Raw genomic sequence first — 21,124 nt, forward strand, 5'->3', positions numbered from 1 at the left:
TAAAATTAGGACCATTGAAGCTGAGATCGATGAGACCCGCAACATCCATATATTGAGTGAAATTTTGTCCCTGGTTGTTGGCGAAAGCACGACCGCCCATTTTTTCCGATTCATGAACTATTTTGTTCATGTCACCTGCCATCAACCAAGGGATATTTTGCGGTGGTATATCCCCCTTCAAGCTATCCCACAAATTCATTTATCCCTAGAAGAAGAAGCGGCGTGAACACCAGCAATGAGGATTTCATCGGAAGCAAGGGAAAAATTATTAGGGCATGAAATACATGAGGAGGATAAGTAACAAAGTCAATCATACAAGCTGGCTTTTTCCACATGACCCAAATCCCCCCTTTTAGACCATCCGCTTGTATTGCTTTAAAATCTTCAAAGCCCAATCTTTTATAACCATTGTTTGCACACTCATTAGTGGCTTTTGTTTCAAGTTAAATCAAAACCTCAAGTCTATGGTTATTAACAACCTCACGTGCGTGAGGAATAAAATCTCTACTTGCGGCACCTCTGATATTCCATAAAATTATCTTCATATCGACAAAGGGAATGTTGGAGGCAGGGAAAATTCCCAATCGCGCATCCCTTTCACTCATTAGTGGGAGTGCATCCACCCAATCCTTCCATATGTGCAGCTTCTCCAGCGCCCATGTGTCCTCCATCAAGAGTGGTGATGCAATCATGTTGATCTCCGGCAATAGAATTTCGGTTGGCACGTAGCTGAGATCCAAAGCTAATCCCACTACTTTCTTCTGCGGAACTAATGCGATCATAAGGTTTGTTGGTTCCATGAGATTTGAGAGAATGTTTGCGAATCGCAAATTGTGAGTTAGGGGGTTTTTTGGTGGTGGCTCGATAGGGAGGAAACCCGTCCCGTAATCCGGTTGGGCCGATGGTGGTGGGCTAATATCAACTTCAAACCCTCCTCCATTATATTGATTTTCTCCATTTGATAGGGTTGAGCTACTAGCACCGGCCAAAAGGTTGTGGTTGGGAGTGTTGGGAATAGGTGATGAATTGGATATTGCGGTAAGGCGTGGTAGTGAAAGAACCCGGTTAATACATTTATGTGTTTGTATAAGATATATTTTTAAGAATAATTTCCTTCTTGAAGTGAGCTTAAAGACCTAAGGAATTAAGAGTTTATATAAATGATGTTCAAGAGTAAAGAGTTACTAACCACGTCCCAAAGATGGCCTATGAAACAACCCTTATGTCTAGAAGCAGTTCCATTTCTTTAGCTCAAGTGATAGAACTTTTCAAGAGCTTTCCAACCGTATATCAAAATAATTTTTTTTTAATTTTTCTATGATTTTTAATATATTTTTAGTTGAAGCTATCAAAGATATGAAAAAGGCACATTTTTTCTCTTAATTGCTTTTTAAAATTGTATTAATTATTTATTTTAAGAAACTAATGGTGTCATGGAATTAACCCATATTACACTATATTATGTATTTTTCATTTATGGAACTTTAATTATTAAGAGTCTTAAATTCTTTAATCTTATTTTAAAGATGACTTTAGAAATAAGAATTTTTGAAAAACTCCAAATCTAAAAAATGTTTTGAAAAATCTTTAATTTTATTTTAAAGATGACTTTCGAGATAAATGATGTCTTAAGGACTTTATTTCATTTTAAGACGACTTCAGAAATAAAAGTTTTAACAAACTTTATTTTCTATTATAATTTTGTGAACCTTCTTATTTCAAACCTTTTTGTAAAACAAGAATGAATCATAACTTTGCTTGTTTGTCTTAATAATAATTAATGATAGTTAATATAAGGTTATAGCCTCATTTCCAAACATGAGGTTAAGATTAATTATTTAGTTGTATAAGGTTGTAACAATTATCCATCTCCATAAAAATAAGATTATATCCCATTATAATTACCCAATGAATTAATTGACAATCGGATATGATTAAATAATCTATTGTTCCCTTTTATTTGGAAGAAAGGCCTTGACATGTGTCGTGTTTTATTTGATCAATTCCATTAAGCCTAAACACATAACCCTTAAAACCTTACAAAAATTACCCTTGAATGTTTTTAAGCCCAAAGTGAGATTATACAGTGAACCCTTACATTTTCACTCCAAAAAATACCTTGACCCACTAAAAAGTCGTCAATAGGGACGCATTTGTTGAATTGTCTTGTTCAAAAGACATTTTTGGTAATCACTAATCGAGGTGATTTTCCTCAACCAAGGTAGTTCATTTTACTTTTGTGAGTGAATCCGTCAAAAATCACTAAAATCTCACTTACAAAAATAACATTTATGTCAACTACCCAAATTAAAAACCCAATGGAATTGGTTACTTGAAACGTGGCATCTATCCAAACTATGAAGGTTTTGATCCGTGAGTGAATTCAAAATCTCACTATGATCATTACGTAGTGTTACTTTGGTGCTCAAACCTACCTTATATTTTTTTTTTTTTTATGTGATTAATATGTCTTAAAACTTGATTTTTAACAAAGCAATAGTAAGAGTCTGTTCCTTAGAAAGGAAGGGAAGACGAGTTCCAGACCCTCGATTCTCTTAACCTAAATCTCGAACCATGTGCCTTATTTCTTTTTATGGAGTTAGCAGTTGATTTTTATTTAGTTTTATTTCTTAAAATTGACTGTTTTAAAATCCCTCCTTATTCGGATTAAAAAAAGGTGGCGACTCTAAGTTTTTAATTATAAGTCTTATCAGACACTTAATTGGAACCTTTATAGACTAATCTTTGTCCACTAAAAACCAAGTACCACAAGAAATTATACACAAATTCGATTGTAATTATTTTAACTTTAAAATTATGAGCATTCACCTTAAATCTAATCTTGATTCATTATAGAGACAATACTTATTGATCAATAACATGATAAAATTGGAATCACAAATGCAAAAAAGTTAGAAATCAACAAATTTACAACATTCACATGCATATTTACATATTTTTTTTTTTTAAAAAAATCAAAATTACCTCAAGATTCATGATCGCGACGTAGATGATGACGATGGAAAAAACTAAAGTGGTAACGAATTGGAGAGTATCTGAAGTAGGGGTGAACATGGTTTGGTTTGGTGCGGTTTGAGTCCAAACCAAACCAAACCACAAAATACGGTTTGGTAAATTTTTCAAACCAAACTAAACCATATTAGTATTGAAACCAAACCATAATAATATGGTTTGGTGCGGTTTGGTTTGCGGTTTATGAAGAGATGATATTATTTTTTCCAAAAATTGTCAAATAATACTTCATTAATTTATAATAAAGTTTAAATAAGTAGCCCGAACGGATTAAATTGTACTACAAAGTTACAATAAAAATATCAAGTGCTAACACATAATAAAAATAATATATAACAATAGAAGATATTCATGAGTACTACATTATAGTCATTAATCATAGAGTATTGACGGTATAGTATTTATCTATTTTTCATGGTTTTTTATTTATTCTTTAATTTTTTTTTGTATATAATATAAAAAAATTATTTGAAAATTATATAAATATTAAAATACGGTTTATTGGTTTACGGTTTGGTTTGGTTTATAACTTTTGCAAAACCAAACCAAACCATAAACCATATTTACAAAAAAAATTGAGACCAAACCGTAATTTTATTAACCGTAAACCAAACCGAACCGCTAAAATACGGTTTAATCTGGTTTGGTTATGGTCCAGAGCCTAATCCGAAGTAGGACAAAGAAGTTTAAAGATTGAAGGGAATTGAAATAAACTTATAAGGATCTTTTCAAAAAAAAAAAAAAGAGAAAATTAATAGAGCTAAGACAGAAGAAGAGAGAAAAAAAAAAAAAAGAAGAGATATAGAGTTAAAATATAAGGAAGAAAAAAAAATACTTGTGTTTATTTTTTATGTACTATATGTTCATATTTAAAGCTGTTGCAGCTAGCTTAACTATACTAGTGTGTAGCTAAGAATTTGCAGTGTTTTTTAGTTTTATGGCTTTTTTTTTTTTTTTTTTCTTAAGTTGGTTGTGTGTCATTGGGCTTCTGAGTTGAATTGTTACACCTATCTAATCGACGGAAAACCCCTTTCAAAACCCATTTGTCGTAACACGTGGAGTCTCTTGGACCTCTACATGAACAAATGATGGGACGAAAAGAGGACACAGCCCATACCAAAGAGTTGGCCTTTTGGCTTCCTCATAACAAAAGCGAGCTAATTGCAAATTGCAGCTCTTTTCTTCCCATCTTCCACTACTAACACCTTCATCCCAGTTTTCTCTCTCTTTCCTTCTACCTTGCCATACATTCTATGCTATATAAATTATGATTGCTGGTAATTTTGGGAGCAGAACATTTAAAGGTCAGAATTTGTCTAATGTTAAGTAGTATAATTGTAAATTATGTATACTTGTATAGTTCTATGTAACACATTCACTTGAAATTTTCCTTACTTTGATAATTTTCTGTATCTGCACCTTTTTCTAAATGTTTAATTTGGACACTTTTTAAATTTTTTTTTTCATTTTATTGTCATTTTGTTTTAATAAATTCTGACTGCACAATATTTCAATGGTGCTTGATTATGACTTTTAACTGAAATAAATTGTTAGAAGTTTGATTTTGAATATTTGAATATTTTGTATTTTTTTTTTAACATTCCTGAACTGGGTTTAGGATTTCTTTTTTATATAATTTTTTTTTTTCCTGAAATGAATCTATAATTTTTTTTGTTTTGTATATTTGAATATTTTGTATACTTCTGTTTTCTGGGTTTAGGTTTACTATTCCATTGTTTGATCTTTGATTAATGTAATTCCTACTTGTTTTGCTAATTGTTGAATTTTGGTTGTTTATGTTACTGATAAAATGGCTGTAGTTTTGGGGAATCCTGTAAATGGGTTAATTATTCTTTTGAATTTGAAATTTCTATATCTATCCGATATTTCTGGGATTTTGTCATTGTTTTATTTTGAATTTTTTTTTTTTTTAAAAAAAAAAAATTCTGTTTTGGGTTTTCCTGTATTTACTGATTTTACTCCATCTACAAATCTTTCTTATTTCCTTATAAATGTGCTTATTTACTAAGTTGGGCATATTTTTGTAGATAAATAATTGAAGTATTGAATCAAAACAAAATTAGGTGAAATTATAGTCTGGTTAATTGGCAATGTTATGGTGGTGAGGATACTAGTGAAATAATTGCCTAATTTTGTTGTATTAATGTACAGATAACCCTTGTGTGACTAAACCATGGATAATTAGTTGAACAATATAGTTTCAAGATGTCACGACCGTCCCAACTTCCACCTCGGTGCCCATTGCAAAAGAAAGCTGTTGCACGCCAAACCCATGACCCTAGCTCGATTTATTCCCAAGGAGTTAATAAGTCTAGTGCTAGACATCATAGATCGTTATCTCAAAGTTCGGTGTTGGAGGAACAACCAGCGTGGTTAGATGACTTGTTAAGCAACTCGGACTCAGTTCCTAAAGGGATTCGCCACTGTAGGTCAGCTAGTGATTCGTTTGCTGTTTTGGATGGTGTTGTCCCAAACTTACTTCTGTCTGCAAGTCATGAGGAAGAACAAGTAGAGGATGATAACATATTGGGATCTGGTTGTGTATATGGTCCTAATTCTCCTCGTCGAAGATCCACTGTAGAGTTTTCGGATAACACAGTGCTTTTGGCAATGTCTGATTACGTTAATCAATGTCCAATGCAATTTGTCAAAGAGAATCCTCGGAGTTATGGGACTTGTTTGGACTTAAAGGATGATTTTTGTGATGCACCCAGTTACTACAATGTTGATGCAAAAACTGAAAAGAGGTAAATTATTTATCTTCTGCTGAGTCATAATATGTAACTCAGTGCCTCCTCTTCACCTAGTCATGTACTTCGTATATGTTGTATACTGTTTGAATAAGCTATACATGTCTATCTTCCTTGGAAGTCTTCCTTCTATTCATTTGAGTTTGAAAATGTATATAATTGACACATGTCCAAATATTGTGGTGATTCATCACTTACAGGCATCCTGGACAGCGCTCTAGAGCTCGCAAACTTCAGTACATTGCTGAACTAGAAAGAACTGTGCATGTGTTCCAGGTATAATATGTAGTTACAATTTATTACACTGTTTTCTGCTCTGAGATATGATGTTCTGTATTACAATGTGTTGGTACTCTTGTTGCACTACTAATGAAAGGACACATAATAAACTAGATTTCTGTTTGTAGATATTTCCTCTTATTATGCTCTTCCTTGCGTAAATTATCAATCATCTTTTGCATAAAATAGCTCTTATATTCAGTAGTAAAACTGATTTATCTCTCTAATCTCTAGCCATTAAGTCAAGATCATCTGTGGACTAACCTGTGACGTATCTTGATGTTTTAAGTTGATTGCCTAACTTTTTGTTTTCCCTTGATGATTGAAATTCAAGCAATCCATTTGTGGTTAGGGCACATATTCTATACTTCCTCCATTCACCTTATAGTATATACACATTATACTTTGACTATCTTTGGTGATTTAAAATTAATCCATTTCACCAATATACAACACTTACAACACGAGAGAAAGGCAAAGCAACGCATGTGATTACAAAAGTATATTTTAAGAAAGATTAAGAGGACAGGAGAAGTTATAACCGTATCCTAAAAATAATAAATATAGTAACAGTTGGTTAAAGAGTTTTTCTTCTTCTTTTTTTTTTCTGTTGAATACATTATTACTCTCAGGTCAGAGTTAGTCATAATAGATTCAGTCATTGGTATATGTGTTTGTGCTATGGAATTTTGTGAGATAAGTGGAAGTTAAGTTAAAGCTTATGAGTTTAGAATAGATTTTAATTGTAAGTTCATGTCTCCATTAGATTTCCATGTGAAGGCTTAGGGAGAAAAAAAAAATTATGTTACAGCTTCTTCAATTAAAGTCGTGATTTAAGGAACTTTATGGACTATATGGCAACCTATGTATTACAAATAGTAGCTGACTATCATTTAAAGACAAACAAATGCCAATAGGGTTTTGATAGCTTAGTGCATAAGTTGTTTAAAGTTACGCTTGGTAGCCATTACCAATCAATGAGAGCCGACTAGAAGCATTAACAATGAAAGCCCTTATTTATTGCTAGTTGTTGCATAAAGCTCCTTATTCTTTTTGTGATTATGTTGTAAACTATATAGTTGCCAACTTGCAACATTGCTTGGTGATATTCATTGTCAGTACTTTATATGAATGCCTAGAGTTGACAAAGCAAGTTAATGGCCGTGTTCATGCTTGGTTTCATGTCAATTTTGGGTTCACCAAATATTATAAAAATTATGTAATAATGATTGCTATCTCTCTAGTAGAGTAGTAGGTTCTTCAAAATTGTCTTCTGGACTCTTCATGAATGCAATCTAATGTATTGTACCTAAAAAAATAGTCTACAATCCCACCAAAATGTGTTTTATATTATTCAGTTGCATGCAAAATTCATACCCTCTAAAGTGCCATATCGGCTTCGAAGATGTTTTGCATGCACAACCCCCCCCACCCCCCCCCCCCCCCCCCCCCCCCGTCCCCCCTCCTCGTCTCTTCTAATTTGCCATTTCAGCTTCCAAGATGTTTTGCATTTTCCCCTCCTAGTATCTTCTAAATTAGTCTCCCAGGATCTAGAAAGACTATTGGTATTTTTAACTGGTTATGTTAATGCTTGCTTATCATAGAGGACTTTTCTATTTTCGGGACACCTCTAAGCACCAGTTTTTTCGTTGTATTGTTTTGGGATTATGACTAAACAATGAGGCAGGCAAATTTTTAAGAACCAGACTACTTTGTGCAAAACTTGGTCTTTTGTTCAACAGGTTCACAATGAACAATTAAGTAGCACTTGTCTGGGGATTTCCTTGTTTTATACTCACCCCCCTCCCCCCCCCCCCCCCCCCTCTCTCCCCCTCTTCCGGTCTGGTATTCTTAATAATTGTTCTGTGTTACAGACATTGCAATCAGAGCTATCAATAAGGGTTTCTACCTTGCTTCAGCAAAAAGTTGGTTTGTCTCTGGAAAATAACAAGTTAAAGCAGCAGGTGGCAAAGCTACAGCAACAAAAGCTGTTGATGGATGGTAAGCCTATACTTTCTAATTTTAATTTTTTGTAACGATCATTTTATTTAGTGTTTTTCTCATTTACTGATCTCTACTATAAGCCTGAATCTCTTTGCTACTATCTTCCTGTGCTTATCTCTTCCGTTAGTGACAACTCATCCTGTTTTCAACATCTGCTTCACATTATTATTTTGTGCTCTTCGAAAGTAATAGCCCAATTATCTGATACAGTAAATCTTTATCTCTGTTAGCTTCTCTGAGTGCCTGCCGTTAAAGGCCTTCTATGAAGCTTGAGTCATCCAGAATGCAAAAACAGAGTCTCTAGTGCAGACTGCAGAGTGGTCATGATTAGGAAGATTTAGAGGATTCCTTGCTAAATACCAACATATTATATCTTTTATGAAAAAGTCATGCTTAATGTGACAACATTATCCTTAGTTTTTTTTTTCTCAGGCCAAATATAATAAACTCAAGAACCTAAAGGTTCCAAATCATTGGACCTTTTCTGACTGACTCCCAGTCTCCCACTCAACAACTTGCTGAAAGCCTACAAGGTTTAATTGGTTTGCAACCACTCAACATAAAATATTTCTTATAAAGTCAAGTTGGCAACTATGTAATGTAGTTATCTTTTGCTAATAAGGTTGGAGCCCACAAGGTTTAATGCAGTTTGATGTTTTAGTGCTAGTTTGGATATGCTCTTTTATGTCGATTAATTCTTGGGTAAGACCGTCTCATTAAGATTCATCGTGATTTGTGAGTGTGACACTAAAAGTTACGCTAAAAAGTATTAAGTCACCCTCTGTAAGTACTCTCTTTCCAATTAGTTAACATTTCTTTTATCACGTTTGCCAATGCATAAATTCAATTGCAAATATTTTTATTATATAAATAAGTAGAATAAAGTAAAGTTGGATATTAATGAGAGGAATTAGAGTTTGTGAATAGTATCTAAAGTCAAAACATGTCAACTAATTTGAAACGGTGTATGCAGTTACCCAATTACCCTAGCCTTGGGATAGCACTCTAGTCTCCCAATAGATTTTTGTGACACTTTTACGTATAAGACTTTGCCTTTCATGTTTAGCAGCGATCATAAAAGGCAAAGGGCTACATAATACATATATTCGACAATAATATTCCTTCTTTACCAAAAATTGTCTAAGTTTGTTACTTTAATCCCATTTGACAGGAGAATATGAGACCCTGAGTAAAGAAGCTGAGAGGCTGAAGCTCAGCCTGGCAAATCCTCGAAGCAGCACAATCCACACATATGTTGGTTCAAATGAGACTGATTCTGGAGAAGTATCATGGCAGATTTTGGATTGGACAAAACTTCATTTGTGAATCTGTTTTTTTGAAGGCTAGGTTGTTCCCATCGAAATGATTTGCCAGTTTTTTTGATCGAATATTTGTGATCAAAAGAAAAATGGAAATACTTTCCACTGCAGCTGCACGAATGAGAACTTATGTGAATTGCTTCCATATCTTTTCGCAGTTGGATATCGTAATGAGTAGTATATTTCTTCTAAGAACATTTTTATGCTTGTAGCCTGATCGGTTCATCATAAACTTGATAGATGTACTGAGGTTCCATTTATTTACAAGATGTACATCATAATGTCCTTACATATCCACAACATGTACTAACAAATCAATCTATTTAACAGATTCAGATGAATGCACTAAAATATAATTATACCAGTTATACAAGATTCACCTAGAAATAAACTCGTTTCTAATAGGAGTCCCATATTCAACGACCAGGCTACAAGCAAAAAGATGTTCTTAGAAGAAATTAAAGAAGAATAATTAATGAATATCCATACGATGTTTACAATAATTAATTAGCATAATTAATGAATAGCCATATGAGCTTTACAATAATAATAAAGATTTCTAAACAACAAATTAAAGAAAATAACATAACTAAACTGAATCTGTAGTATGGCGATGCTCCTTTTCAACTAAAACTACAGGCAGACTCAATATGGTTAAGAACATACTACCTCATATTCATTTTGTTCTTTTTTTTTTTTTTTTCTTTTTTTTTTTTTTTTTTTTTTTTTTTTTTGAGGGAATATTCATTTTGTTCTTAACATGTACTTCCTATGTTCTTTTTTCATAGCAGCCGGAGATGAGGGAGGGGGCAGGGTGTATGGTATTGTAAGAAAGGATAGAGACATGCTAGAAAATAAAAAGAAAAGCACGTCTAATGTGGAGAGAGATGGAGAGCATTGTTGGCCAAATAAAGTAATTTTACAGTTAATTTGCAACTTCACAAACCACAAAAAAAAAAAAAAAAAAAAAAAAAAAAAAAAAAAAAAAGTTGTGATTTTGCACATATATTACTGAAAAGAAAAGACAATTAGATGGTTGGTTTAAAGAGGTAGATAAAGTATAAAAAATGTTCATTTTACAAAATAAAACCATAGACTCTCAAAAGTGGTGTTATGATGGTATGACAGTCTTACATAAATGTTCAATTTTTTATTATCATAAGACCACTTTAAGACCACTTATTGACTCTCTAAAGTGGTCTTAATGATAGTATGACGGTCTTACACAAATGTTCAATTTTTACAATAAGACCGCCTTACTATTATAAGTCCACTTATCAATATATATATTAAAACTCATGGCAAAACATGCTATTTTGCCATGTGTCACCGATTTTGCCATTTGGCGCCACATCATATGAGCCCATAAATGATTGTAAAACTCCATGCATTAATAGTATTAATGTTTAGTTTAATTGAAAAACTCTTCATGTGCATACCACGCTATTTAAATTTCCCTATGAATGTAACTCCTAAATAATTGCACAATAATAAAAATTGAAAGAAATTAAAAATTATTCCATTTTCTGTGCATTATTTAATAAAATTGTAATTATAGAATAAACGAGTTGATTTATATATACATATATTACAATAGTGATTATTTTTTTTAAAAAAAGAAATATTACAATTGTGATTATTGAGTAATATTTTTTTGTGCATTACTAAGTACGTAGTGTATATATTGACATCAAATTTATAGATTTGATTTATCAATTTTTTTAACAACAAATTATTGATTTATCATTTACCCTATATTTATTAATGCAAAAAAATTGTTTTTATAGTCAAATCAGCTCATACAAACAAAAAATTACTTAAACTATCACCTTTTTTTTAAAAAAATAATTATAAACCACTTAAACTCTTAGTGACAAACAAGCCAAAAAATATATATTTTGATTAAAGTAATAAATTTTATAATGACCCGGGGCATCGCCCGGGCCAATAGCTAGTTGACTCTTAAAAGTGGTCTAATAATGATATGACGGTTTTACACTAATGTTTCTCAAGAAATTGTGTAGGAAAAAAGTCATTGTAAGAAAAAGTGGATAAAGTAGGCATATTGTTTCGGGGTTTTTTGTGATTCCCTCGGATACTGGTCGCGCTCTGCTGACAAAGACTCGGACACCTGCAAAACCACGAATATTCCGGTGATCGGAATATTCGCCTCCGACGCTCAAGTTAGTGAACGAAAACGGAAAAGGCTAGAGAGAGAAAGTAGAGAGAAGTTGGAGCGTTTTAGAGCTCTTGTATTAATGTCACCTCAAAATCCACCCCTCCCATCATAAATTATTGGGGTATATATAGGGGTGGGAGCATGTGCCCCCCTAGGGTTTATGCTCTAAAATCTCGTGACATGATTGGTTGCGCAATCAGAGGTCGCCACGTGTCGTGGGGGGCGCCGTTTTACGGCTTTCAAGGCTTTCTCGGGATTTGGGCCTGAGGTCATCAGAGCCCTTTTCTCTTTCTGATTGTAGCTTTAGGGTATTTAGTTACCGCTGACAGGTGTCACCATAACAAGGGGACACGTGTCTTGCTCTCATAGGGCCACGTGTCGCCTCTTTATTGGGCCACGTGTCACTATGAGATTGGGCCACGTACCTGGGGTATTTTTACCCTAAACATTTGCCCCTCAGAGGGGGTGGCTCGTACACTTACTGGCCGCCTCCTCTGATCTTGCATTCTGGACGTCCTGGTACTCTGGGTTGGGTCTGCTTCCCATCTGCCCTGGACGTCCATCTACTTTTGATTCAAGGATCTTTTTGCTACGTGGACGTCCATATATTTTGCCCTGGACGTTCTAGTAGTCTGGAATGAGCTTGGCTTTTTGCTTATCTGGACGTCCATACTTTGTAATGGACGCTCTCGTACTCTGAGAGAGGCTTAACCTCTGAATTCATGTGGTCGTCCACTTATTTTAGGCTGGACGTCCTCATACTCTGGGAGGAGTTGATCTCCTACCTACCCAGAACGGCCATAGGAATGAGACTGGACGTTCTGATACTCTGGGAGGAGCTTATCTCCTAACCACCCAGAACGGCCACAGAAATGAGACTGGACGTTCTGATACTCTGGGAGGAGCTTATCTCCTAACCACCCAGAACGACCACATAAATGAGACTGGACGTTCTGATACTCTGGGAGGAGCTTATCTCCTAACCACCCAGAACGGCCACAGAAATGAGACTGGACGTTCTGATATTCTGGGAGGAGCTTATCTCCTAACCACCCAGAACGACCACATATTTTCTTTGGGGTAAACTGGGCTTCCATGATTTCAGACGTACTTCTTGGCTTTCTAATCATGCTTCGTACGTCTGAATTCCTGTTTTAGACTGTACGTCTGAGAATTGGGCGGACGCTTTTCCTCTTAGATTTTCTCAAGTTTTGGAGACTAAGTGTTGAAGGTGTAAAATTCTTGAATTTTCCACTTAACTCATTTCAATTCACTTTAACGTGCCGTTAATTGTCCGTCTGGTCTTTTTTCACAAGTTAACAGAACCCTAACGTCGTCCGGGCCCTTTCTTCGAGTAATTTTTCAAGAAATTACCGTTTGAATGTTTAGGCGGGAAAAATGATTTTACCATTTTACCCCCATGAATTCATTCTATAAATATGGGAAGTGAATTCTCATTTTCACACTTTACCCAATTGTGAATTCTAGAGAGAAGGCAGAGCATTCTAGTGAGAGAAAGTGATTTTTCCCTAATCTTCAAGAGCGCCGCCGTGAGTTTGAGTTTTCCGTTGAGTTTTCCGGGCATATTTGAGTTTTCCGGTCAATCTTCAAGAGCTTCACCACCACCTTCAAAGTTTTCAGAACGTACAGAGGTAGGCCATCTACATTTCCCCTTTTTATTTTTCCTTGTTTTTCTTTTTCTTTTACTTCAATTCTAGATCCATACTCGGCTTCGTCCGACTCTTCTCATGAGGCCGGTCGTTCGCCTGGGACTGAGGAATCTAGCGTGGACGGAGAAGAGATTTCTCCTCCTTGGAGTGAGTCTATGTCTGATGTGTACATACTCACCCCCACTTATTCTTCTTTGTCCCAACAGGCAATGGCAAGAACTATGCGTACGCGTGAGCGTCATGCGGCCAGGAACCCAGACGGCAGTCTGGTTCATCCTAGGGTCCCCTATGACCCTAGTAACCCAAGTACCATGGTGGAGACTGACTCCACCACTCAAACTACGACCGCCTCCACCGGCTCCCATCATTTGGCCGTGGAGGTCACCTCTTCTTTCGAGGAACGCCTTCAAGCTGAAGGCGCCTCGTCCGCTCCTGCCCCGGAACTTAGGTTCCCTCATTTCGCCAGCTCGGTCATGGATGGGGCCGAGCTGGTAGCTTGCAAAGACAACCCTTCCAATCCTGGGGCGGACGCTTCTGGCTCGTCCGTCCCCACTTCTTCTCGATCTCGGCCTCAACTGGGTGGGGCGGACAGACCCTTAACCGGAATCTCAATCCGCGAACCGTCCGCCCTGCCTATTCGCAACGCCCCTCCTTCGGGAAATGGGGCGGACGCTGCCAAGGATAAAGGCAAGCGTCCAATGGTCGAGGAGGACGTTCCTTCTTCAATGGGCGTTCCAAGCTCAAGGGGCCGAAGCTCGGCCGAAGCAGTAGATTTGGACAGAGTGCTGTCTTCGGAATTTGGGAATGCCCCTTCTCACCAAGTGGAAGAAGAAGAAGTTGAGAAAGTGGCCGTGGGTGAGACGGCTGAAGGTGAGGCGGCGGCCGAGGAAGACGTCGCCAACATAGACAACTTCAGGGACCCGTACGCTTGTACAGTTGGGGAGACAACCCTGAAGTTTTTAAGGAAGGACTTTGAGAAGTATAAGGAGTCCCTCCATTTGGGGGAGGGATTCGAAATACAAGTGCCCAGGAAGGCCATTGCTGTGGCTACCTGGGATGAGGAGAAGTCGCGCAAACGGACGTTTTGCGTTTACAGAGCCGCCTTGGACGTGGGGCTCCGCTTCCCCCTTCACCCATTCGTCCGGACTCTCCTGGACGAGTATGACATCGGCCTCTTCCAACTGACGCCAAACAGTTGGTTGAACATTTTTGGGTACTTGGTGACGTGCATCGCCAAAAAATTCACGCCAGACTTTGCGGTCTTCTGTGAGATGCACTCACTTACTCGGCTGGAAAAGGATGTGGACGGTTGGCTCATCTTGAGTGCAACCAGGGACTATATGGTCGTGGTCGACCGTGTCAGCAAATGGAGGGACTGAAAGCACCGCTTTTACCGCATCAAAACTCAAGATGCGGAGTTCAACCTTCGCATGAACAGGTGCCGTCCAGAGCCTATTCAACTCGGACGCGGAGACCACAAGCCTGACAAGCCGCCCATCCACCCAAGCCACGAACACCAGCTCGAGTACTTCAAAGTCAATCGAGTCAAGCGGGGCAACAAAACTGAACGGGTCCCTAGCCATTGGGTTCCTCTTGCCAATTGGCTTAGGGACCCTATCTTCATGTCTGCGTACGGCCTGTACCAGAACATGCCCCAAGGTGGACACTTAGAAATATAAAACCTCTTTTGTACGTGTAGGGAATATTTCAAGCATTATGATAACCCCAAACTTGAACCCCACTGTGATCATACACTAAAGTACGGTGGCGTTCCAAAGGGAAAGACAAAGAGCAAAAAGAGTCGCCAACAAGTTTTAGGAACTTGTAAACCCAAAAGACAATCCAAAGGGACCATCAACTACTCCATAAGGTCTTGAACCAAACAGGGTCCGGGGATGAGGGTACGAATCCAATCTACAAAAGAAAGGACCCGCCCTATAAAATAGGCCTCTACTTTGTTCTGCTCGTATTCATGCGCGCTTTTCGAATAACATACAAACATCATATTAAACCTAACCTGTTTATCTATGTTGGTTGAAATTAATGCACAAATAATACTATTATTGGCGATCACTTGAGTTAAAATCACATTAGCCTAAACCAGATTAATAATTATCTTATTAAGCGTGATTTCAAGTACAAATTCCCTTTAAACCTGCATAAAAGGTGTGATCAAGCAATAACAATAACAAATAATATCAAGCAACATAAATAAATAAACAATAAATAACAATAATAGCATGATAAGGCATAATAAAGCTTAATAATAATAGCAAGATCCTAGGCATGATACTAATAAGATTAATAACAAATCCTAGCATGTCACTAAGCAATAAAGACCAAAGCTTTAAACCTAACATGGTACTAACATGATATTAGAAAAGATAAGAGGCACCCTAAACATGATACTAGAAAGCATAAAAAACATCCTAACATGATACTAGGAATTAAATATAATAATAAGCATGCAATCTACATTGTGAAAGAAATAGGGAGTAAGCTAATCTACTTACTTTGAAGCCTCGTACCTCTTTCTAATAACAAAATACACAAGTTAGTAAACTTCAATGAAAATCAATAAAGAACAATTAAAGAATTAAATTGAAAATAAGTTAAACAAAGTTTAGACTAGTTTTGGACCAAACCCTCAGAAATATCGAACCTTGCACGTCTAGGGAGAAGGCAACTTCGAACTTGGCTAGATGACTCTAAGTCTAATGAATGCGGAATATTTTATGTGAAAAGCTAGTTTAGAAAGAGAGAGAGAAAGAAAGCATATATTGCTCAAGAGAGAAAAGAGAGAATTAAGGAAGAGTTAATGAGAATTGATGATCCTGAAAACAGGAATTCGGACGCTATTTATAATAAAAATAATCCGGAAAATCATAGAATTTGATAAGGAATAAAACTCCACGCAGTCGCCAGGAATTAACTCTGTTGCGACGCGACAATGTCTGTCGCGAGGCGACAGGGTCTGTCGCGCGGCGACAGCCTGTATTAGCGCGTTTTTCTTCACGCGGAATTCGATCTTTAATCAACTTGATCTACGGAATCCGTACAGAAGATAAAATACGTATTTTTCAAGATAACAAAACAATATTTTATTCCAAATAAAAATCTTTTAAAAATAATTAATTATTAAATCTAACAATATTAGAATTAAAAGGAACTTTCTAGAAACTTCTAGAAAACTATAATTAATCCTAATAGTTTTAGGAATAATAATTAATGTTGGGCCCTCCTCTAGATCATTGGGCCGTATTAAAATAAATAACCGGGCCCAGTTTAGTATTTTGGCCATAACTTCCTCAATATTCATCGGAATTGAGCTTATAATATATCGTTGGAAAGGTCTCTTCGAGCCCCATCCATCTACACTATTATTGGACCCTTATCATGGACCAAAATAAACTGAAATGGACATTTTCAAATAAAGTCATTTTCAAAAACAGAGAGAAAAGAATTTAATTAAAACTAAACCGCAACATTTGGCTTTCGAATCACTTTCACCTAATTCGATAATAACACAACGTGCAAGGCATTCATCACTGGGTTTGGTTTTGGGGAGACACAAATGGGTGTCTACAGAAGCCCCCACTTTGACTGAGTTTGAAGAAACTTAGGTTTCGAAAAACGAAAGTCAAAGTATCGATAGGGACGGAGAATGATTCAAAATGTTCTGCAATTCCAAATCATTCTTATAACGCCGATACCTGCAAACTAATCATTAGTTAAAACAGATAAAAGAGTTAAGAAACGCGTATCTTGCACCGTCGAGCACACGTCTCTGAATGTAACCATTTTGTTGTTGTATCTCGTATGTTGTTTGTGATAACCTCCACTGTGCCTCGTGAACGTCATCTTTGAAGATAACCATATGTCGTCGCCTTCAATATTCTTGGTGATAATCCTCCACAGTATTTCGGGAACATCATCGAAAATAACTGTATGTCGTCATCTCCTGGGTGTGGCCATATGTCGCCACAGCAGTATGTCGCCGCTATAGACAATCTCTTCTTTACCTTGAGGGACCGCCGAAGGTGGCCTTGCTTCGCCATCTCCACCATTTGTGACACTACCTCGTCACGACCGTACTTCGCCGCTAAACAACTTCTCTTTATGTTGAGACATTGCCAAAGAATCACTTTACCTATTGACCCTTAATACTATTATTCATCATTACTTTTATATTTGTGCCAGTACTTTGGTGCTTTTGCCTTTGTAAACCATTACTTTGGTGCGTTTATTGAACCAATATTTCGGTGCCTTATTTGTTGAACCATTATTTCGGTGCCTTATTATGAGCCAATACTTAGGCGCTTTAAGCTAAAGTGAGACGATCTTTCATCAAGTCGATCACTTAGTGTATTTTGATCAAGCTGACTGAATCATGTCAATTGCTTAAAGGGGCTAACTGGCGTACCAAGGAACCCAAATTACTAAACTGGACCCACAAAACCATAAGGAAGAGCTCAACACCCTGTCGCCGCTCTAGCGCTGACCAGAAGTGCCTGTCACGAGGTTTTGGTTCTGTCGCCGCGCGATAGAGTCCGTCGCCTCGCGACAATTCTGTCGTTTGGCGACAGAATTGGGGTTTTAAAAACCCGTCATCTTCTTCATTTCCGCTGCTGCTCTGCTTCAGTTTTTCGCAAAAAACTTCAAAAATCTCGTTCTTGCTCATTTCTCAACCAAATTCGCTCAAACTTGTTGCAAATCGAAGCTTTTCTCATCTATTTTCCCGATCTATGTAAGTTTTGCTCAAACTCTACTCGGTTTTTGATGAATTATGCGTTCTTGTTCGCGTTTTTTCCGAAAATTCGAAAATGTTCTTGCTTAATTTGCTTTGTTCGTTGAACTTTATGCCTTGAATTTGTTTAATTATGCTTGTATATTACTTTGGGAGTATTTTGAGATTTGTTTGACTCAATTTGGTGAAGAAATGAAGAATTCACCATTGTTTGACCTCTTAAGGTCGTGAAGAACAATGTGGGTCGTTCTTTACATTTTGACCGCTTTTACTTGTACAATTTGTCACAATATTCATCATATGTTTGTAAGAAATTGTTTATTTGCTTAAAGAACACTTCCATGCTTGTTTGAAATTTTGCTCTGTTTTAGTACTACGTACTCTGTTTTGTGAACATAGTATCATGCGGCTTAGGCGAACTTTAGATACTGTAGAAACTTAAGTTTAATTACTTTTACATACTTTAGCATGGCTAGACGACGTGGCTCCGGTTCTCGGTCGAGGGACACACGTAGAGAGGACGAGCCCACCAGCGAGGGCGAGGACGTGCCTTCTACTTCCAGGCTGGGTCTCATGCCTGATTGGGACGAGCGCACTCTATTTCACGCGCCGGTTCATCATCTGTCGGAGAGGATCCGACGAGGTCTAGCGAGTGGGAGGACCCGTAGCCACGGCTCGGGTAACTCCACCATCATTTCTCTGTACGACAACTTCATCTGCCGCGATGAGGGGCTTCGTCGTCTTTGGGAGTCATGTGGATTGACTCCCCTGCTGCAGGCCACCCGGGCCATGTTTTCATACGATGGGGGTAACCTCGTCGTTCGGGCTTTGGTGGAGTTCTTTTGGGACACCACCAACACTTTTCACTTTCCCTGGGGTGAGATGACAGTCACTCCTGCTGACTTTAGTCTCATCACGGGGCTAGAGTTCCAGTCTACTCCCCTGCCTTTCGATGCTGGCGTTACTGTTTACTCGCCGGAGGTTTTGGAGTTATTGGGGCCGATAGTTATTCGGGCCCAGGCTGAGGCTCAGTCGGGACAGCTGAGTTCCTGATGCATCCGTCGCTGCACGTTGGCTGCAGCTTTCGAGGATGATGCGACTACCCGAGAGCAGCGGGTGCGCATCTTTGTGCTGATTCTGCTATCAGGGACATTTTCCCCTAATCGAGGTAGTAGAGTACTTCTATACTACCTGTCCGCCGTTCGCGACCTCCAGTTGGTCGGGACATATGACTGGGCCAGCATGGCCTATGCTGATTTCCTACTGGGCTTGCGGCGCTCCTGTCGTCACAAGGCCTTGTCTGGGGAGGTTGCCCTTTCCAGTTTCTGGAGGGTTGTAGAGGTATATCTCCTTTTCCCTATTTAGATTTTAACTCTAGATTTAGGAGCACAATTTTTACTGATTTTCACTTTTTGTATAGATTTGGTTCTACGAGTACTTCCCTTCTCTTGCGCCTGCGAGGCCTTCTCCTCGCGTGCTCCCCATTGCTGCTAGTTGGGGAGGCCGCAGAGGTCCGCCGGAGGTGCTACGCCTTCGAGAGATGATCCTCACGGTGGGTTTTTCTTTAATTCTTACTTTCTCTTTTATCACCTTTTGGCGTTAGTATCTTACTTAGTAATGTTTCAGGAGCCTAGCCCGGTATATCGACCTTGGGCTGCTTTTCCTATCTCTGCGCTGGCGGCGCAGTATACAGCTGAGCGTCGTTACTTTCTGGGGACGTACGACGCGGTGGTCTACCTGGGGGAGAGGGTAGCCATCCAGCACTCCTCAGATACTTTCGTTGTTCCCGCTCCTCCACCTCGGCATATGTTCCACGATGCCTTGCAGCGGGATCGTGCTGGTGGGCCTTCGCGAGGTACTCCCTGGAGGTCATACGTTCTCCTCGAGCAGAGCTATGAGGAGGACCTGCTACCGTTGCTAGCGCCGGCTCCTGTCCTTTCAGAGGAGGCAGCAGTATGCTTTTATTCATTTAGTTTATCTTCCTTTAGGTAGCCCCCAAGTATCTTTCTAACTTTTACTTTTAGCAGGCTGGTCCTAGGGAGTTCATCCCTCCGAGGATGTCTATACGCTACCAGGGTACGTATGGACCGATCGAGGAGCTTATTCCGCCAGCTCCAGAGGGAGAGCAGTTTGTGGAGCGGTCTATTCCTCGTCACCGGACTCGAGTAAGTAGTTTTTTATATCATCCTTATGTTGGCTTTATAATTGTTATTGACTTTGACTATTTTGGCAGTTCTCTCGTGAGGTGGTGACGGCTATGGCCAGGTGCATTGACGCCTTTCGCAGCCAGCTTGTGAGGTTGCGGAACCGTGCTACGTGTCGTAGCAATGACGCTGAGGAGGTATTACTTTTACCTTTACTATTTTTGACTTTATTTTCATTGCATTTGTTAATTTTGATTTATTTTCGCAGGGGCAGCCTATTCCTTCTCCACGCACTCGATCGAGGCCCGAGCCTAGGAGGGAGACTGCTAGGTCCGACTCGAGGCGTCGCCGGACTACTTCTGGTGGTCGAGGTGGTCGTTCTGAGGCCGCCGCTATAGAGGATTCAGCGTCATCACCTGAGGACATTCCGACCGGGCCGACCGTTCGAGGTGGGATGGGTGGTGGGACATACGAGTTTGGCTCGTCGTCGCAGCAGCCTTTGCAGCCCCAGCCTCTTTCCGTCGGGTTTCAGGGTGAGGTTAGGTGGCCTGGCCCTGAGCTGCAGTTTGCGCCGTCTGGTGGTTCAGGGGACGATGATGGACATACTTCGCGGAGTAGGGCATTTTTTGATACATTCGGCGTTCCTCGCGATTTACGACCTCCAGCGCCATAGTTGTACCTGTGTTTGTTTTATTTTTGACTTTTGTAGGACTTTATCTATTGTGTTTATATGACTCATGTACTAGACACTTGTATATATATGCACTTTATTATTTATTGAACATTTTATTTGCCTAGTTTATTATTTTATAACGAATGCATTGTGTATGTAAGTGTGTGAGAAAGTGTAATTTTTGCGCGAAATTTTTCCGTCATTTTTAATATTAATGGAGGGTACCGACTCTCTCCCCCAAAAAAAGAAATGAAAGAAAAAAGAAAATGAAGGTAAGCTTAAAATTAATTAAGCTTTAATATGAT

The 21,124-nt window shown here is 38.3% G+C and overlaps 1 protein-coding gene across 1 annotated transcript; it reads left to right on the forward strand.

Annotated features, from left to right (window-relative positions):
• Window positions 1–4,157: 4,157 nt before the first annotated feature.
• On the forward strand, window positions 4,158–9,669 carry LOC145605492 (uncharacterized protein At4g06598-like). The gene is made up of 5 exons (XM_081661556.1): window positions 4,158–4,337; window positions 5,206–5,801; window positions 6,005–6,080; window positions 7,958–8,084; window positions 9,259–9,669. The coding sequence occupies exons 2-5, from the start codon at window positions 5,260–5,262 to the stop codon at window positions 9,411–9,413; spliced, it is 900 nt and encodes a 299-aa protein (XP_081517682.1). The 5' UTR covers window positions 4,158–4,337; window positions 5,206–5,259; the 3' UTR covers window positions 9,414–9,669.
• The last annotated feature ends 11,455 nt before the right edge of the window (window positions 9,670–21,124 follow it).

The sequence above is a fragment of the Chenopodium album genome, chromosome 22 (assembly GCF_948465745.1).
Source record: "Chenopodium album chromosome 22, dcCheAlbu1.1, whole genome shotgun sequence".
Taxonomy (NCBI): domain Eukaryota; kingdom Viridiplantae; phylum Streptophyta; class Magnoliopsida; order Caryophyllales; family Amaranthaceae; genus Chenopodium; species Chenopodium album.

Bases quoted from the DNA above. Each gene is read 5' to 3' on its own strand.
- LOC145605492 (XM_081661556.1), top strand. From the start codon at position 5,260: ATGTCACGACCGTCCCAACTTCCACCTCGGTGCCCATTGCAAAAGAAA. The intron at 5,802-6,004 runs GTAAATTATTTA...CATCACTTACAG, and splicing joins GATGCAAAAACTGAAAAGAG to GCATCCTGGACAGCGCTCTA. The intron at 8,085-9,258 runs GTAAGCCTATAC...CCCATTTGACAG, and splicing joins ACAAAAGCTGTTGATGGATG to GAGAATATGAGACCCTGAGT.